The sequence below is a fragment of the Tetranychus urticae genome, chromosome 1 (genome assembly GCF_039701765.1).
Source record: "Tetranychus urticae isolate SD_2017Ah chromosome 1, NJAU_TeUrti_SD_1.0, whole genome shotgun sequence".
Taxonomy (NCBI): Eukaryota; Metazoa; Arthropoda; class Arachnida; order Trombidiformes; family Tetranychidae; genus Tetranychus; species Tetranychus urticae.
In genome coordinates, this window is record NC_142958.1 from 16,628,473 (window position 1) to 16,646,311 (window position 17,839).

The 17,839-nt window shown below is 33.3% G+C and overlaps 6 protein-coding genes across 7 annotated transcripts; 4 read left to right on the forward strand and 2 right to left on the reverse strand.

The window, feature by feature from the left end:
* The first annotated feature begins 877 nt into the window (after positions 1-877).
* On the forward strand, positions 878-1,854 carry LOC107359318 (uncharacterized). Its single transcript, XM_015925802.3, has 2 exons — positions 878-965; positions 1,038-1,854. The coding sequence occupies exons 1-2, from the start codon at positions 914-916 to the stop codon at positions 1,805-1,807; spliced, it is 822 nt and encodes a 273-aa protein (XP_015781288.1). The 5' UTR covers positions 878-913; the 3' UTR covers positions 1,808-1,854.
* A 900-nt stretch (positions 1,855-2,754) lies between these two features.
* On the forward strand, positions 2,755-5,346 carry LOC107359336 (alpha-tocopherol transfer protein-like). Its single transcript, XM_015925820.3, has 3 exons — positions 2,755-3,626; positions 4,012-4,430; positions 4,712-5,346. The coding sequence occupies exons 1-3, from the start codon at positions 3,539-3,541 to the stop codon at positions 5,036-5,038; spliced, it is 834 nt and encodes a 277-aa protein (XP_015781306.1). The 5' UTR covers positions 2,755-3,538; the 3' UTR covers positions 5,039-5,346.
* A 1,116-nt stretch (positions 5,347-6,462) lies between these two features.
* On the reverse strand, positions 6,463-8,063 carry Cox10 (Cytochrome c oxidase assembly factor 10). The gene is made up of 2 exons (XM_015940490.3): positions 7,229-8,063; positions 6,463-7,069 (listed from the first exon to the last, which is right to left on the reverse strand). The coding sequence occupies exons 1-2, from the start codon at positions 7,971-7,973 to the stop codon at positions 6,639-6,641; spliced, it is 1,176 nt and encodes a 391-aa protein (XP_015795976.1). The 5' UTR covers positions 7,974-8,063; the 3' UTR covers positions 6,463-6,638.
* Positions 8,064-8,146: 83 nt separating this feature from the next.
* On the forward strand, positions 8,147-11,319 carry LOC107372280 (exocyst complex component 6B). Of its 2 annotated transcripts, none has more exons than XM_015940487.3 (2): positions 8,147-8,497; positions 8,681-11,319. In XM_015940487.3, the coding sequence occupies exons 1-2, from the start codon at positions 8,379-8,381 to the stop codon at positions 11,193-11,195; spliced, it is 2,634 nt and encodes an 877-aa protein (XP_015795973.1). In that variant the 5' UTR covers positions 8,147-8,378; the 3' UTR covers positions 11,196-11,319. The 2 variants fall into 2 exon arrangements, with proteins under 2 accessions (XP_015795973.1, XP_015795974.1); XM_015940488.3 differs by having other exon boundaries at positions 8,684-11,319.
* A 447-nt stretch (positions 11,320-11,766) lies between these two features.
* On the forward strand, positions 11,767-13,535 carry LOC107372282 (uncharacterized). Its single transcript, XM_015940489.3, has one exon. The coding sequence runs from the start codon at positions 12,225-12,227 to the stop codon at positions 13,428-13,430; it is 1,206 nt and encodes a 401-aa protein (XP_015795975.1). The 5' UTR covers positions 11,767-12,224; the 3' UTR covers positions 13,431-13,535.
* A 301-nt stretch (positions 13,536-13,836) lies between these two features.
* Iswi (nucleosome-remodeling ATPase imitation SWI) lies at positions 13,837-17,625 on the reverse strand. The gene is made up of 3 exons (XM_015940486.3): positions 17,386-17,625; positions 16,765-17,182; positions 13,837-16,700 (listed from the first exon to the last, which is right to left on the reverse strand). The coding sequence occupies exons 1-3, from the start codon at positions 17,519-17,521 to the stop codon at positions 14,024-14,026; spliced, it is 3,231 nt and encodes a 1,076-aa protein (XP_015795972.1). The 5' UTR covers positions 17,522-17,625; the 3' UTR covers positions 13,837-14,023.
* Between the last annotated feature and the right edge of the window lie 214 nt (positions 17,626-17,839).

Sequence of the window (17,839 nt, forward strand, 5' to 3'; positions counted from 1 at the left end):
TTGTGATTGACTAGAAATATTTGTTTAGCTAACAATTTCCACGTCCAATTTAAAAAGATATTGACTAAATCGATTGAAACATCTAGAATGATGATTATTGATTGAACCAAAATCATTATCTAAATATCTTTCATGATGCTCATTATTAATCATCAGTGAACATATTTTCTCGTATTCCATGATGACATTCGTATAAACATTGTTAACTTTTACATTTACCAATACTGTAAAGAAACAATCAGATTCAATTTTGCAAAAAAACAATTTACCCAAATCAACGCATGAAACGCAATAAATCAAAATTATTAACATTACGAAGGCATAATCATGCAGCTGTAGGTCTCAATGCTGAAAAATATTCACAAGGATTCAAAGTCACCACCTTTCAATCGTTTGAATGGAGCAAAAATTTGTCAACAAATTTTGATAAAATATTGATTCATCATAAACTCGTCTTTAAAGCATCTGTTTAACCATGAAAGTGATTTTAAACAAGCAATGAACATTGAGTATTTTCAACAGATATCGGACTCTAAACTGTCCTTTAAATACGCAAATCAAACTCTCGGTCTAGCTTCAGATTTCTTAACTCTTACCATTCATCTGAGGTTAATTGACCTGTAGATTTGAAGCTTTGCTATTTTCTCAATGACGATACTCTTATGATCAATATTTCCTGTCAACCATACAAACAATTGGGTAATTAATCTTATGTTACCGGCTGGAATGAGTCGAGTAGTGATGTTGAGGCTAATCATAGATCAATTGATCATTACGACAGTCATTGTCTTGAAAAGTTCGTCATTCAATTTGGTTAACTCCTACCTTTGTGTCTATAAAACTGTGTTAATGAAGATTAACACCAATCATTCGCTTCTTTTGGTACAAACAAATTCGTTGAGAAGAAACAAATATGATTCTCATTCCCATAACCGGACTTCTTACATTGACTGTTGCCGTTTCTGGTAAGTTTTTGAGTTTACTTGTTATCACATTCAATGTATAATTTCAATGGTAATTGTTATTTTTCCCTTTAGGCAACTTCTTTGGATCATCTTTCCCAGGAATGTCAAATTTCGGCTCTGTCCCATCATTCCAATCTCCATTTGGTTCCAATGATCCATTCGGCTTTCAACCTTCCTTTTCAGGTTTCAATTCCTTTCCATCACCTTCCTTCCAATCTCTAAATATTCCAGATGATTTCAGTTCATCCGAAAATTCTGGTAACAAAGTTACTCAGACCATTAAGGTTGAAAAATCTGGCCCAGAAGGTGAAAAGATTACTGAAACAATCGAGACTCTTGGTGGACCCAATGGAGGTTCAACCGTCAAAATCAATCGACAATCTTCATCATCAGTCAATAGTGGATCAAACGAGTCAACTGAATCAAATCCAATTAAATTAGTTCACGTTCACAGTTCATCTGGATCAAATAGGCCTTCAGCTTCAACCCAAGGGATAGCCGTAGGTGAACCATATGGATCATCAAGTGTAGATCATGATTCAAACAACGATGGAAATAACAATCAATTTGAGGATTTAACCAGTTCATATGATAATGGTGGAAACGTTGCTAAAGCTTCAAGATTCAATAACTTTGGTTTTTACCCAACTTCAGCTGGACTCTCTTCCATTGCATCAGCAGCTTCCAATTCAAACTTTGCCTCATCAACATCAACCCGAACCAACCCAGATGGAAGTACCGTCACTGAAACTGTTACCTACGATTCAAAAAATCCCGGTAAAGTCAGTCGAGTCACCAAACGAGTTGATCGTAATGGTAAAGTTACCATAACCCGTTCTTAATTAACTCCAATCTAACCAATTCTAATAAACTCTTCTTAAACACATAACATTTCATTGATTTAATATTTAACCCTAACCCTACAACCTTTATAAAACATAAAGCCTTATTGTGAGTACATTGACTATTATGAAGACTGAATGACTTTTTCAGCCTCCAATTAGTATTGATTTATTCTTGTACTTCAATCGAATTCCCAGCCAAAGAATTTTCTAGTGAAAGTAAGTCGATATTTAAATCATTAACAATGAATAGTTTTCCTGCGTAATAAACAGAAATGGTTTTATTTTTCAAAAAAAATGAGTGTAACGTTGAAATTGCAAGTGAAAAAGACAGCGATTCGGATAACCATGAAGCACTGAATGCGTGACAATTGCAATGAAAGCAATTTTTTAGCAAAAATTAGCTTCAAGTTAAAAGGCGAAAAATAATTGCTCAATTCAGTGTTTAAACTCAAATGAACCTTTATTCAGAATCTGAGTTTTATTTGGTCAATAAAAATATCATTTGATCTAACTTTGGTAATGAGAAGCAAAAATGATAAATATGAATTTGAGGTCAACAATTAAACAAAATACACAATGATAAACACCAGTAACAAGAAAAGGTGTTTAGAGATTTTGATTGTTGCTGATGATTAGTTATTAAAATGAAAAATGCTGAAAATTAGGGCAATTTAGTTGATACTATAGTCGATTCTATTTTTAATACAATATCAAAAAGTATCCGTAAAAAAAGTTGAAATTAATCTGATATTATTATTCCCTTAGGGTTATCCATTCATGTTTGGACGTTTCTCATTTCATATGCCTACAAGTGATTCAGGATTATTGGGATTGTAAATTTGTATCACGATGATGATAATGATGATGGGATGAAGATAGATTGTTGTTAGAGGAAAGTGAAAGTAGCAATCGGAAAATCAATCGTTGAAAGCTATCTTTACCCTTAATATGATCATTTCAATAATAATTTGATATTTTATATCAGGAAATACAATTTTGGTTGTTGTTCAGATGATTTGACTGGAAAATTTCTTATTCATCTTTTTCACAAATCTTTCATCTTGATAGGAATAAGGATAAGATTTTTGAAGAAGAAGACCTTTTTGTCTTTGCTCGATCCACATTTTTGCTCTTATCCTTTTTAATCCTCCTTTGTCTTAATCCTAATCCAGGTTTTCAAGACAATTTTGCTGGTCCACCTTGATAACTCCTCCTTTCCCACTCACTTTCTCACTTTTATCTTCTCTTTCTTTAAATGCCTGTCTATTTCCAGTCATCACCTTTTCTCTGTCTTTTTTATTCTTCTGTCCATCCTGATTCATTGACAATTCATTAGTTATTTTTAAAATCAAAACCTGATAACCTCTACCTTAAAAATATAAACAACAAATTTTCATCTAATTTGCCTTTTCTTTACTTTTTTTTGTCTGTGATTTAGTTATACGTTTCTGTAATTGTTTCAACTACTGAGTATTTATTTTGATTTTCATGAATATATCATCTATTGATTGTTGATTTACCTTCATTGCTTTGGTCTTTACTTTGGTGTTACAACGTGACTATTTGTGAAAACATTTTGCCCTTCATTTGGATTTTTTTGAGACTTAATTTTTGCATCAAATTTACCCCCATTTCGCGTAATCTTAGTTCATCTTAATTGAATTTATAGTGCCAATCAAGTGACTATTTGATTATTTAATAGTAAATCTGTGAAAGATTCAAATTAAAATGACCATCTCAAGTCAAGAAGAAGTTTTGGTTAAAAAATTTCGTGAATGGATTTTGTCTCAACCGCAATTTGTATCGCCAAGAACAGGTAAGTTTGTCACAACTTTCTTGATTAATTTAAATTTCCTGATCAATTTAATTAATGCCAATTCCATAATTTTCAATTTGATTCCCAATTTTCCCCGCAAATTCACATTAAAACCGTTAAAATACCAATCGATAGTTTAGATCCATATCTAAGTATTAAAAGATACTTTAGATAATTAATACTCAGCTGTTTAGTAAAATGAGTTTTATTGTATTTTTGTTTATGTTTCTGATTTTTGATTATAAAATGTTCGACATGTTCAGTCCAATAACTCTGGATTATATCAAAATATTTCATTCAAAGGCATGTTATCTATTCAATTTGATTATTTGGTTTGATTGGTGAATCTCGTTTAACTAATTGTTCCTTTGTTTTATTTTTCTAGATGATTTGTTCATACTTCGGTTTCTACGGTTCCGCAAATTTAATTTTGAAGAATCTTGTCGTGTCTTTGAGAAATACTTGAAGGTTCGCAATGTCCATCCTTATTGTTACAAAAATTTAGACATTCGAGATTCAAGTTTATACGATCTTATCAAACGTGGTTACATCTTTCCATTATTTGAGCGAGATGATCGAGGAAGGACTGTCATTTTTGGCCGATGTGCAATGTTTAACCAAAAATACGGCCATTTACCTACTGATCTATTTCGTTCCATCATAATTACTTTCGAGATTTTATTGGACAATGAAGAGAATCAAAAAAATGGATTTGTTTACATATTTGACCAGGAAGGAGTCAGTCTCTCTGAAGTAACTTATTTAGGAATCAGAGAGTTAAAGAGACTAGCCCAAAGCGGAGAAGTAAGTCTGATCGTCATCATCATCAACTAATTTTTTACATCATCTTCTTCATTTTCATTCATCTTTTTCAAATAACAAATATATTTTTACCCACAACGTGTCCTCGATAGCAAAACGTTTCCGCTCTCACTTTTCACTCCTCTCTATAGCTTACCTTTCCCCATCACCATCATAACTTTAAATCCTTCGCTTAATTACCAATCATCATCATCATCATCGCCATCTTATTATCTCATTTTATCTAAAATTTCACTCTTTTTCTTTCCATCTCTCCTTTGCAGAAAGCACTTCCTGTAAAACATAAACAAGTTCATTGGTTAAACTTACCCCACCTGATACGAACTATACTCATCTTTATCTCTGGTTTTATGACACAAAAATTACAGGATCGTCTTTCATTTCCTCGTGATCTGAATGAATTACATAAACGTATTCCAGTTCATATATTACCTAAAGAGTATGGAGGAACCGTTCCATGGCGTATAATGGCAGATAAATGGATAAAGACAGTTGAAGAGAATCGAGAGAAACTCTTAGCTTTAGATAAGATGACTTTGGATGATAGTAGGAAGAAGGAGAAAAGATCAAAGGGTTACAAAATTTACTGAAAAGGCAAAGAGCAACAAGCAACAAAACAAAAACTGGATGTGATCTAATATTTTGATCTACAAAATAAAAAAAACAATTGAAATTATAGCCCATCAGTCCAGCCACCAATTCTCATCAGTTTCCCCTGTTTATCTGCATTTAATTTTTCATCTTTTCTCTCTCATCTTCCTGCTTTCAAACTTCCATTCTTGTATTTTCCAAATTTTCATTTTTCTATTTTTCAATATCTCTTTCCTTACCTTACAAACTCTTTTTTGTTTTTGTATGATAAAATTTCACAAAAGATTGATAAATATTATTCTGTTCATATTCTCTGATTCAATTATTTCATTAACCCAGATAATATTTGAATGGTCATAAAAGACGGACCAATTCGAGTAGCTCAATTTTTACGGTCTTGTTATTCATGTCAAGTTATTTTGGAGGTGAAATTACGAGGATAAAACGCACTTTTTTTGTATCTACTCAATCATTTTTCAGAACTTTTGAGTATCATTTCATTAATTTTTAAAGTTCGACTTTTTTCACAATTTTTCCTGGGTTTTCCTGGGTTTATCCTTTTCTCAGATTTGTTAATCATTTCAAATTTTACAAAATATCCTCAAACCTTTTTTTCAAGAATTGAAACTTGAAGCATTTTAAATGTAAATGTATCAAAAAGTGAAAGCAATTTAAGAGGAAATATTTAATCAATTTTATCTATTTACTCAATTTTATTGTTATTGAAAATTTAATGCATAAAGAAGATAAGATTTCCATGAAAAGGTTATTTTATTTATCATGATGTTAATGATGGTAGCTTTGAATTTTGTTTACCTCACTGACAGAACTTGACATTCAATGGTTTAGTTAAAGCTATCGTGTATTAGTCAAATTATAGTGAAATCCGGAAATATTGAGCATTTAAAAGTTAAGTTTTTTCCTTGAGATGAGATAATTTGAAGAATCAATTTGATTATTGATTAAACCTCTGTTACATGATGTTGATAATGATAAAATTGAAGGTTAAGATTGATATTATTCCGGGTTCCATTAAGTGACTGTAACAAAAATTTAAAGATTTTTGCGCTTTTCGAGATCCTCTTTTTACCTTAGATCAACGGATAATCCTCTCGATCAACTTGATCTAGATTCAAATTGGCTTCGGGTTGTTTATTTATGACAGTTGAGCATCAAGCTTTTATGATTGTCGAACATTTAATTATCGAAATTAGCCATTCAATTCTATTTCCTTAACAATAATTAGTATGTTTATTTTCTGTAGTCTTATTTGACCAAAACAATCAATTTACCCTTAAGGCGAAAAAGGATAAAGCAAGGCTGATGAAATTGGAAGTGATATTTATTTGATAAAGCAAGACTTCTTACTGATTTGCCTTAACCTGAATTTTGGTTTATCTATAAATTGATGAATGACTTTGATTGAAGGTACGAATCGACGGAAATTTATTTACATCAACTGGTTAAGAAATAAATCATTACATTCCATTTCAACTCATACAATAATGGAATAAGAAAATGAAACTTGACTTTCTCTTCACAAGAAGTTAACAATTTTAATTTAAATTACAAGATAGAGCTAATTCATCTCATTAACTACTAGGTTTTCGTTTTAACAAGTCCATCTCTCATTATTGACTCGTCTTTTCTATCTGATTTGAAGATGAGCATTAAAATGATGAGAGCTGGCAGGTGAATGAGAGAGTAACGAAACAATTTTCTAGAACTAGTTGCGTTCGGTGTTTGGTAGAATTTCCAGCTTAGATAAATTAGGTAAATATTGAGAGGTAGAGATCCTAAAACGAAGGCATAATTGGTAAGAGAAACATAAGATGTACTCATTAAACATGAATAAGCAGTCAAAAGACAGGCATGCCTCAAAGCAGTGCGTACACAGAGATCCTCATTGGTAACCGACATCATTCGATAACCAGCTCTTGCATAGTCATGACGGATATTCCAAGATAGAGCGTTAAAGTGAGGAAATTGCCATGAATATAATATTAATCCTAAGAATATCGATGGTATATCTGAAAAGATAAAGAAATATCGTTAGAATACAATGAATTATAGTCAAAAAGTTACACTTGGATTTCTAATCTGCAATGAAAATCTTTTTCACAGATCGGATTCCGACAATGCTCTTATTTTGCAAGATTAGAGTAATCTATCTAGAAAATGTGAATTACCAATCATATTGGTTGCGGCAGTATAACCCATTATAGGAGGTATGGCGCCAACTATTGATCCAACCCAAGTATTTGCAATATTCGCTCTCTTCATCGGTGTATATACAAATGAATAGAGAACTAAATTAAAAGCACCCAAAGCAGCTGTCAAGGGATTGATGAAAAATGCTAATGTAGCGAGTCCAGCTGTCCCAGAAATTAAAGAAAACGAAAAAGCACGTCCAGAAGAAAGTTGACCGAGGACTAGAGGACGATTTCGAGTTCTCATCATTTGTGAGTCAAAAGGTATTTCCAAAAACTGATTGAGACTTGCTGCAGCGGCAGAAGTCAAACCAGTGCCAATAAGAGATGCACTGGCGATAATAGGATCAAATTGAGAGCAACCCATGGTGTAACCGGCTAATGTGGTTAGTACAACCAGACTTGTAAGTCTAAATTTGCTTAATTTAAGATAGTAACCTATTGATTTAAGGTTATCCGGTTTCTCTATCACCTTCCATTCTAGATTCACTTTTTCTTGAATTTGTCCCACGTTTGGGTCCGTCAGATATTTAATGATTCTTTCTTCTTCTCCATAATCACTGATAACATTGGATTTAGGTTTGGGTTGTTGATGTGAGGAACATGTCACTCGATTTACACTTATCAACCGAGCTCCATGCCCAAAAAATGATGGGTTCTTTATCAAAGCTACATGACTAGAATGGTGTAAAATGTCAAAAAGTTTGTAGGTTGTTCTGAACATCACTTATTAAGGTTAAACATGATTTTTTAACATTTTTCAAATTGATGAAAAAGTACAAGAAAAAGGTAAACATGCAAGGTTAAATTGCAAGCTTTGAATATGTGCCTTCTAAATAACACACTTATCCCAACTTTTTCAACAAAATCAGCTGGAAAAAATTTGACTTGCGGTGCTCATCTTACACGTATCAGTGGTTATTCAAATTGTCAATTACCAATGATTAAATTGTTAATCAAGTCTAGGCTGATGATTTTATTTTGATACCTTGCTATTGAGTGATTATATCATGTGAACCATTTTCACTCATCGAATGTAACATAAAGAATAGATAGTCATCAGAAATTGGTTTCTTCAAGCTTTAATTTATTGATGGTACCAGTTTCAGATTCAGTTTAATTGTTAAACATGAATGTATCCAAAGATCCGCCTGTGACAGACCCGCTGTTCTCAAAATTAAATGGATGTGACCATCTTCTCATTGAACTGGAATCAAATGATCCATCATCTCTCAGCCTTGTACTCAGGTAATGATAACAAATCATCTTTTGTTTGGCTTCATCTCCTAATTGATATCATTGCAAAAGTATCGTAGTTAAACTTATTTTAGCGTATCAATGAATTATATGATATTTTTAAAATGGAATGAAGCATGAAATTTTTCTGTCGAAGTTCTTTAAGAGATTAATTAAATTTTCGGTTTATTTCAGTAGTAACAGAGCTGTTGGCGATGAATATGATAAATTTATGGAGAAGCTGGATGCTCGAATTAAAAGCCATGACGAGGAGATTAAAAGGATGTGTAATGCCAATTACCAAGACTTTGTAGATTGTATTCATGATCTTCTGCAAGTTAGACCCAAAGCTGACATACTTAAGAAAGAAATTTTGGAAGTGAATCAAGATATCCAAAAATCCTCTGAAAATGTTCAGCGGAAAGCCGAAGAACTCATCCGGTACCGTAAAATTGTGTGTAATATAGAAACAGCCATAGATCACTTAAGTCAATGTTTACCAGTGCTTAAGATGTATAGTAAATTAACCTCACAAATGGAAAATACCCGTTATTATCCAGCTCTCAAAACTCTGGAGCAATTAGAAAATAATTTTCTACCCCGGGTTTCTCATTATCGATTTGCCCAAGCAATGAGAGATAAGATTCCCCAAATTCGAGAGCAAATCAAAGAAGCCTCAATGTCAGATCTGAAAGATTTTCTCGAAAACGTGAGACAATTGTCGTCCCAGATTGGTGAAATTGCCATGAAGAATGCTGCTCATCAGCAAAATATCGAAGATACTCTGTTAACCAGTTGCACTACAAGTGCCTCTTCTTCAAATGAAAACAGTTCTTCAAGCAGCCCAGTCAAAAAATCAACCACAATTTTGTCGATTAATTCATCAATGAACAATATCAATGAAATTAGTTCATCTGTTAATAATACTCCAAAGGGCCCAGCAATTGCCTCAAGAAAGAAACATCCTGCGCCTAAACCGCCTTTATCTGCCTCAACGGAAAATGATCTAGACTTGATCGATAGTGGGTCCGATATCGATTTAAATGGAGGTGTATCAGAAGAAGAGCTGAAAGGAACTGATATTGTTGATTTTTCTCCGGTTTATCGTTGTCTTCATATTTTTGGCTGTCTCGGAGCCCGTGAGTTATTTGAAATTTATTATCGCCAGCAAAGACAACAACAAGCTAAACTGGTTCTTCAACCTCCAACTAACATGCACGAGAATATTGATGGTTACAAGAATTATTTTTGCGGAGTCGTGGGTTTCTTTGTTATTGAAAATCATATTCTAAACACTGCTCCAGGTTTAATAACCAAAAGTTATCTCGATGAAGTCTGGGAAAATGCTCTGCAATCAGTGATTGCTTCTCTTCGAACCTATTCATCTTATTGTACCGATGAAAATCTCATGCTTAAAATCAAAAGAATCATCATTTTATTTAGTCAAACTCTTCAAAGTTATGGATATAATGTAAACCCTTTTCTCAATTTACTCATTGAGATCCGTGATCAGTATAATGAAATTTTGATGAAACAATGGTGTGCATTGTTTCGCTCCATTTTTGATGCAGATAATTACCATCCCATTGAAGTTGAATCTCAAGCGGAATATGATGAAATCATCAATGAATTTCCTTATTATGAAGCTGAAGTAGTTTCCACTGGTGACTCAGATTATCCCAAAAAATTTCCCTTCTCCTCTTTTGTACCCAAAGTTTTCACTCAAGTTAAACGATTCATTAACGCATGCCGTGAATTCTCGCAAGATCTTAATATAAGTCAAACTGAAATCGAAGACATGGTTCGAAAATCAACCAACCTTCTACTTACTCGAACACTCAGTGGCTGCCTGTCTGTATTAATTAAAAAGCCAAGCCTAGGATTACTCCAATTGATCCAAATTGCCATAAACACCAACTATTTAGAAGACTCTATGAGTTTTCTAGAAGAATATATATCTCAACCGTTAAATACTGGACTTGGATCTCCATTAACTTCTTCAACTACCAATATTGCTGAACTAGCGGGTGGCTCACATCTCGCTAAACTTCAAGGAAGTTCAATGTTCAAAGATGCTCGATCTGACGCTGAATCTCAAATCTACTTTCTTCTCAACCAAAAAATTGATGAATTCTTCGAAATCGCTCATTATGATTGGATGTTGGTCGAATCATCTGGAGTCGCCTCTTCTTATATCGCTGATCTCATCAAATTTTTGACCTCTACCTTCCAAGCTTTTACCAATCTACCACTGAAAGTCGCCCAGACTGCATGTGTGTCTGCATGCAAACATATAGCTTCATCTTTAATTAACTTTCTTCTCGACGAAGATGTCAAAGCTATATCCATGGGTGCTTTAGAACAATTCAACCTTGATTTATTGCAGTGTGAATTTTTTGCTAGCTCTGAACCTGTAAAAGGGTTTGAAGATAATGCACTGCAAATGTGTTTCGCTGAATTAAGACAGTTAGTTGATCTACTACTTTCTTGGCAATGGTCTACTTATATTGCTGATTATGGCAAACAGGACAATAAATATCTTAGGGTCAACCCTCAAATGGCTCTCAATCTTTTGGAGAAAATCAAGGAAGCCGATAAAAATCGTAATATTTTTGCATCCTTAAAGAAAAATGAACGAGATAAAAGAAAATTGGTTGATACTGTTATCAAACAGTTGAAACAATTAATAGCTGCCCATAACTCTAATTAAAAATAATGTCCATCTCAAAAAAATTGGAAAACCAATCAATGTCATGATTCAGTCACTAAAAGTTTATTCTCATTGACATAGAAAATATCATTTCTTACTATTAAAACCATTTTCGTCAAAATTATTCACAGCCTTCCTCATCATTTAAAAGTAATTTTCTTACTATCGAAGTAGGATGCTGATCGGTAAATACAAAAATCATCTAATAACACAAATTTCCACTGGATTTGTTAATTTTGATATTAGTTGCAAGATAATAACTGCAAACATACTTAGCTTACACCTATTTTTACTATTAATATTTACAATTGGTATTTCAACAATATATACAAACTGTTGAACAAAGTCTAATTGTAATTATGAAAACAGTAGACAACAGTCAAGTGTTTTTCAATTATAAACTTCAAGTACTGAAGGGTTTTTTACTGAGCTTAAAGGGTTTTAACCTGAAATGTCTTCTGTTTTCATTGCTTTTATGATCAAATATAACGATAAAATCATATAGATTGACATTGATAAGAACTGTTAAGAATTGATTGGAATTTGTTACTCTTGAACTCTGAATTTGGAAACATCGATTATCTTTTATAAAGGATGCAAAAGTTAGAACATAAAATTGACAAAATGACAAATTTTAAAAATCATTTGAATCTTTTCAGTTGAAACCAATGTATCTTTTTGCGTTTAGCACTAATGGGTTCTCATGTGGTTAATCCAGGGTTCAAAGTATGAAAAAACAAGCATGCGCTTAATTTTACAGTAAACAATTAATAATTGTCAATTATCTAACTTTACCGTTTGTTTCTCTTATCCTGTTAATAAAAGTTCAGTTGATTGTAAATTTGTCATCAACATTTTAATCAGTTTGATCGACACTATCAATCAAACAATCCAAAATTTTGCGATCCAACATGTATTTACAAATCCATTTCGTTTTCAACGTGTTACAAAGCATAATTTTCTTCTAAATTTTCAATGCCCTATGCTCATCAGCTTTTGATTAACAATTAAGTTTACTGAAGAACAATCATGGAATCAAGTGAACCTACTCCAGAATTAACCAGCGACCTATCAAATTACGACGGATCCGTGATTAAAGTTGACTTTCCTGATGGATCTAGTGAACGCTTTCATGTTGCCTGGCTACGAGACTCATGTCAATGTGAACAGTGTATAAGTCCACTAACAAAGGATAAAAAATTAAACCCTGCAGACATTGATTTCAAAAACTTAAAGCCCCTTAAGATAGTCAACAATGGGTCCGAACTGTTGATTGACTGGTACGATGGATCTCCACACCATTCATGCTACAAGTTATCTTGGTTGATGTTGTTCAAAGGAAAATTTGGTGAATCATCTGAACCTCAGGACGGTGTTTATGCACCTAAAGAGATAGTCGGTGAATTTCCCTGGAATGTATCAATTATTAACCCAATCTATGATCACCATTATTCATTTGAGTCAATCATGACAGATGATTCAACCCTTGAATCTTTGCTCAAAGATATCCTCTCTTATGGAATTGCGTTCGTTTCAGGTGCTCCAACTGAAAAAGAAACTGTTCTATCAATTGCTAGGAGAATCGCTTATGAAAGGATTTCTGGATATGGATCAACCTTTGATGTTGTCGTCAATCCTTCTCCGGATGCTCATTTCAGTTATTCCTCCAACCCACTGGAGCTTCACACTGATTTATGTTATCGTGAACGTGTACCAGGAATCCAAATGCTTCATTGTATTAAAGCCGCTGTAAATGGAGGTGATTCTTATTTTGCTGATGGTCTTTATTGTTGTCAGCAGTTGCAGAAATTCCAGCCTGAAATGTTTGAAATTTTAACTAAACCCGTAATGTTTTCCTTTTTTGATTCGCAAAGAGGTATTTGGTTCAGACAAAAATGGCCAGTTATTGTCACAGAGCCGGGTGATCAAAATTCAGTGATAATCAAAGAGGTTAATTTGAGTTACTTTTCAATGAGAGCTCCTTTACTGCCTCATGATCAAATGGAAAGCTTTTTCACAGCCTTCAAACAATTGTTCTCGTACACTCGATGCACTAGTAATCGACTTTCGTGTAAATTAAAAGATGGAGATGTTGTTATATTTAATAATCGCCGGGTATTCCATGGAAGAGAAGGATATGATTCATTGAAGGAGAAAAGGTTTCTTCAAGGGTGTTATATGGATTTGGATGAAATACAAGGGTTGTATGAAAAATTATCGACAAAATCGGGTTAAAATATTTATTTAACTCAATACAGTTGTAATAACAGTTTATAATATGCATATGTTTATCATTTGTTACAAAATATATGAAATATTATATTTTTTGAACTGATCAAATTCATTTTTCTTAATATTCCTCATTCCGATCATCGCGATTATCTAATTTTGGCTTGAGATAAAAAAATGAAATTCAGAATTTGTATCATTTAATTTAACTCTTGTAAGTTATTTGCAAAACTAAAACCAAAGATAGTAATTTATTATGCACTAATTCGCGCTATTGAATGTATTAATAGTAAATAAAATGAAATGCTGAGAGTAATTTATAAATTAAGTATTGAGTCAATTTTAATAAAAATTTCTAAAGCTTAGAGTGAGATTTCATTCTAAATATTGGAATGAAGTCGGGATTCATTACTTGTAAAGATATAATGACAAAATTTATTACAAGATTTAATTAAATGGGTATTGAAATGTTGGAGACAATAGATTAAAGATAAAGTAAATTATAAAAAAGATAGATGCAGTTGATGGACTAAAGAGTGAAACTCAATGATTAAATGTGTGATCTTACGTTTTAAAACATAATAGTGATGGTTGGGTAATTACTTTTTTCTTTTCTTATTTTTACTGTCATTTGTTACGGCAGGTCGTTTACTAGATCCTCTGGGTAATCCTGGTTTTGGACCAGGTTTCTTCTTTGTAGATCTTTCTTTTTCTTCAATTTCTTGATTTTCACGTTCTATTAAAGTAATTAAAGTGTTACACCTTCTTTGAAGTTCTGGCGCGGTTCTACTTTTGATGAAATAATCGAATCTAAACTGTGGAGCATTTCGAATGGATGATTTCAATTCTTCATAAACCATTTCTCGGTCAAATCCAAGTTTATGAAGCATACAGATGAGAAATCTATCCTCCTCTTCAATATAGTTTTTACCTTTATTTGTACCGTAAGCTATTCTCAATTGGTGGAATGGTGCTCGGTACCGGGACATTTTAGCATCTAATGCTCTTTTAATATCTTGCCTTCTCTGGATTCGCTGCTCTCCTTTTTCAATTTGAGCCAGTATGCGATCACAATCAGTCAATTCATGACATCGATCCCAGAAAACATTGGCATATTCCATGACTTCATCAGGAGTTTTACCTTCTACTTCTTTAGCAATACTATCAAGATCATCTCTTCCATATTTTTCATTAGCTTTTATAAATTGATTGAAGTCACGACGAGTCCAATTTGTGAATCCTTGTGTCAACAAATCTTCTTTCTCTGCTATTTCATCTTCAGTTAGAGGTTCACTTTCATCGATCTTTCGCTGTTCTTCTCTTTGGATTTTTGCAGCATCACTTCCTAATTCAGGGTTTTTTGGTACTTTATATCCTAGAGTTTTACGGTAATAATAAATTTCTTTATCCAACAATTCGAAAAGTCTTGGAGGGAAAAATTGGAAATCTTGCACATTGGGCTGTTTTGGAGGTCTAGGAGCTTTTGGAGCACGAGGCTCACTAACACGCAATGCTTCTCTAAAGTAAGCATCAACCGCATAATTAGCTTTTCTTTCTCTCTTTGGTGGTTCAATCCAATTTAAAGCTGTCATCTTTTGCTTATCTCGATAATCTTCTCCTTCAAATTTGTAAACACTACAATCAGGCGCATCGAGAGTGAAATTACGTAAGCTACTTTCACCAAGTTCTTCCAATTTTGCCTTGATTTGTTCAGTTCTTTCTTCACTTTTCTTTAAAATATTATCAATGTCTTCATCAGTAATATCACTGTCTTTAGACGCAAAAATATGATCAGCACCATGTCTAATCATTCCCAACATTTCTTCCTTAGCAAGCTTATTAGAGCCTGCTTCAGCTAAACGTCCTTGTTGGATGACCACAGTATCTAATCTAAGTTTTATCTCGGCTCTTTCTACAATTCTTTCTTCAACGGTATTGTCCGTAATCATGCGAAAAACTCTTACAGTTTTTGTTTGACCGATACGATGAGCTCGATCCATAGCTTGAAGATCGACTTGAGGATTCCAATCAGAATCGAACAAGATAACTACATCTGCAGTAGCTAGGTTGATACCAAGACCGCCAGCTCTGGTACTTAACATGAATAGAAATTTTTCACTGTCAGGTTTGTTGAACTCGTAGATAGCTTGTTCTCTGTCTTCATGAGCAGTTTGACCATCCAAACGACAATAATTGAAGCCTCGCCAAAGACAGTAATCTTCTAAAATGTCTAACATGCGAGTCATTTGACTGAAAACAAGAACGCGGGAGCCTTGTTCCATCAGTTTAGGTAGAAGTTTATCTAATATACACATTTTACCACAATTATCGACTATATGTTGATCTGTAGTGTAAGGTGGTCCTGGTTCAGCTCCGTCAAATAAGTATGGATGATTGCAACATTTTCTCAACTGCATCAAAATGTTTAACAGCCTCATTTTATCCATTTTACCAGCACCATTCACAATGTCAATATCTTTCATCAGAATTTTTGTGTACCAATCGCGTTGCATTTTACTCAAGCCGACATAAATCTTGATCTCTTTTTTAGGAGGTAGCCGTTTTTCGACCTCACTTTTCAATCTTCTTAAAAGAAAAGGTCGAAGGATTGCGTGTAAACGATTAATAATTCCGTCATCTCCTTCAACCAGATTACTAGTGTTGAACCATGCATCGAAATCCTCAGAAGAGTTGAAAAAATCAGGTAACAAAAAGTTGAGTAGAGCCCATAGCTCGTGTAAATTATTTTGTAATGGAGTACCAGTTAACAGAAGACGGTTTGTAGTTTTGAATTCTCGAATAAACTCTGAGAGCTTACTTTTCTCATTTTTGATTCTGTGAGCTTCATCAATAACCATATATCTCCAGTTGAACTTTTTGAGAACAGATTTTTCTCGAATAATCATTTCATAAGACGTCACACACACATCCCATTCCTTTTGGTTTCCCAGGAGTGTATCCCTAATAAGAGTTGACCGTGTTGCGGCATCACCAATAAGACAGACAGCGTTTAGAGAAGGACACCATCTCTTAAACTCATTCATCCAATTGGTCAAAGTCGATTTGGGAGCGATAACCAAGTGAGGACCGGGAATATTCTTGTAATGTTTCATGTAACCCAACAAGCTAATGGTCTGTAGAGTTTTTCCCAAACCCATTTCATCAGCCAAAATACCATTGATACCATTTTCAAATAAAGAAATCATCCAGTTGAGACCTCTGATTTGATAGTCTCGAAGAGTTCCCCCTTTAATATATTTAGGGCTTTCCTCAAATCTACAAAAAATAACATCATAAGAATTAGCCTTGCACATGAATTTAAATAAATGATGAATATTACCTAAAATAATTGACATCTTTCTTGACTTCACTAAGTAATTCTTCATCTTCCTCTTGTTCAGTTTTTCGATGACGGTGGTCATTCACTTCGAACTTAGATTCTTCTAGTTTTTCAGGTTCTTTTGGTTCTTTTGGTTTAGGTTTACGTCCAGGTTTTGCTTTTTGTTCCCCAGGTTTAACACCGGATGTCATGAAATGAGCGAAAATTTCAGTTTGTTGTAGAAGATACTCAAATCTTTTCGATCGATCTTCGGTGACTTGACCCTCATAATTGACTGCAAGTTTTCCTGGAGGTTTAGCTGGTGCAGTTTCAACCTTTTCTTCAACTGTATCTTCAGCTGCATTTTCACTATCAACTTCAGCTTCAGCTTCAACTTCGCCTTCACCTTCACCATCAGCTTCTTTTTCGCCTTCTTCTTCTGAAAAAAACATGGAAAAGAAAACAAAGAAGAAAATTAATACGAGAGTATTAAGCTAGATCAAAATTCGCAGATAATTTAAACCAAATAAAATATTGTAAATAGAAACTTGTAATTTACAAATTTACATTTGTTAAACTAAACAGTTCAAACTAAATTTTACAATTAACGAGACTAGATAGAAAATATTCATTAAAACCAACCTGGCGCGTATTCCTCTTCAGCATCAGCTTGATTAGATTCACTCTTTTCTTGTTCTTCTTCGGTTTCCATTTGGGTTTTCACTGGTTCTTCTTCTTTAACAGCATCATTGTTATTCTTTTTAGTGGATTTTCCCATCTTTGGAACCACAATTTAATAATATGACAGTAATCACAAAAGTTGAACAAAACTAAATTGATTATTGTGAATTACGACAGTTTTGTAAATTACAATCTAATAACAAAGAAAGTACAAAGCCCTCTGAAACCAGATGAATGGAAGAGCGGTAAACAAAACTGCCATCTATTGATGAAAGAATTGATAAATAGTTTTGGCGCTTAATCTCTTTATTGGAATGCCTTGATGAAGACTTGTGATAATGTTTGAATTCACATTATTAACCATTACATGTTGATGAACAAATAATAATTTGTTATTGCTAAAGGTGATCCTATC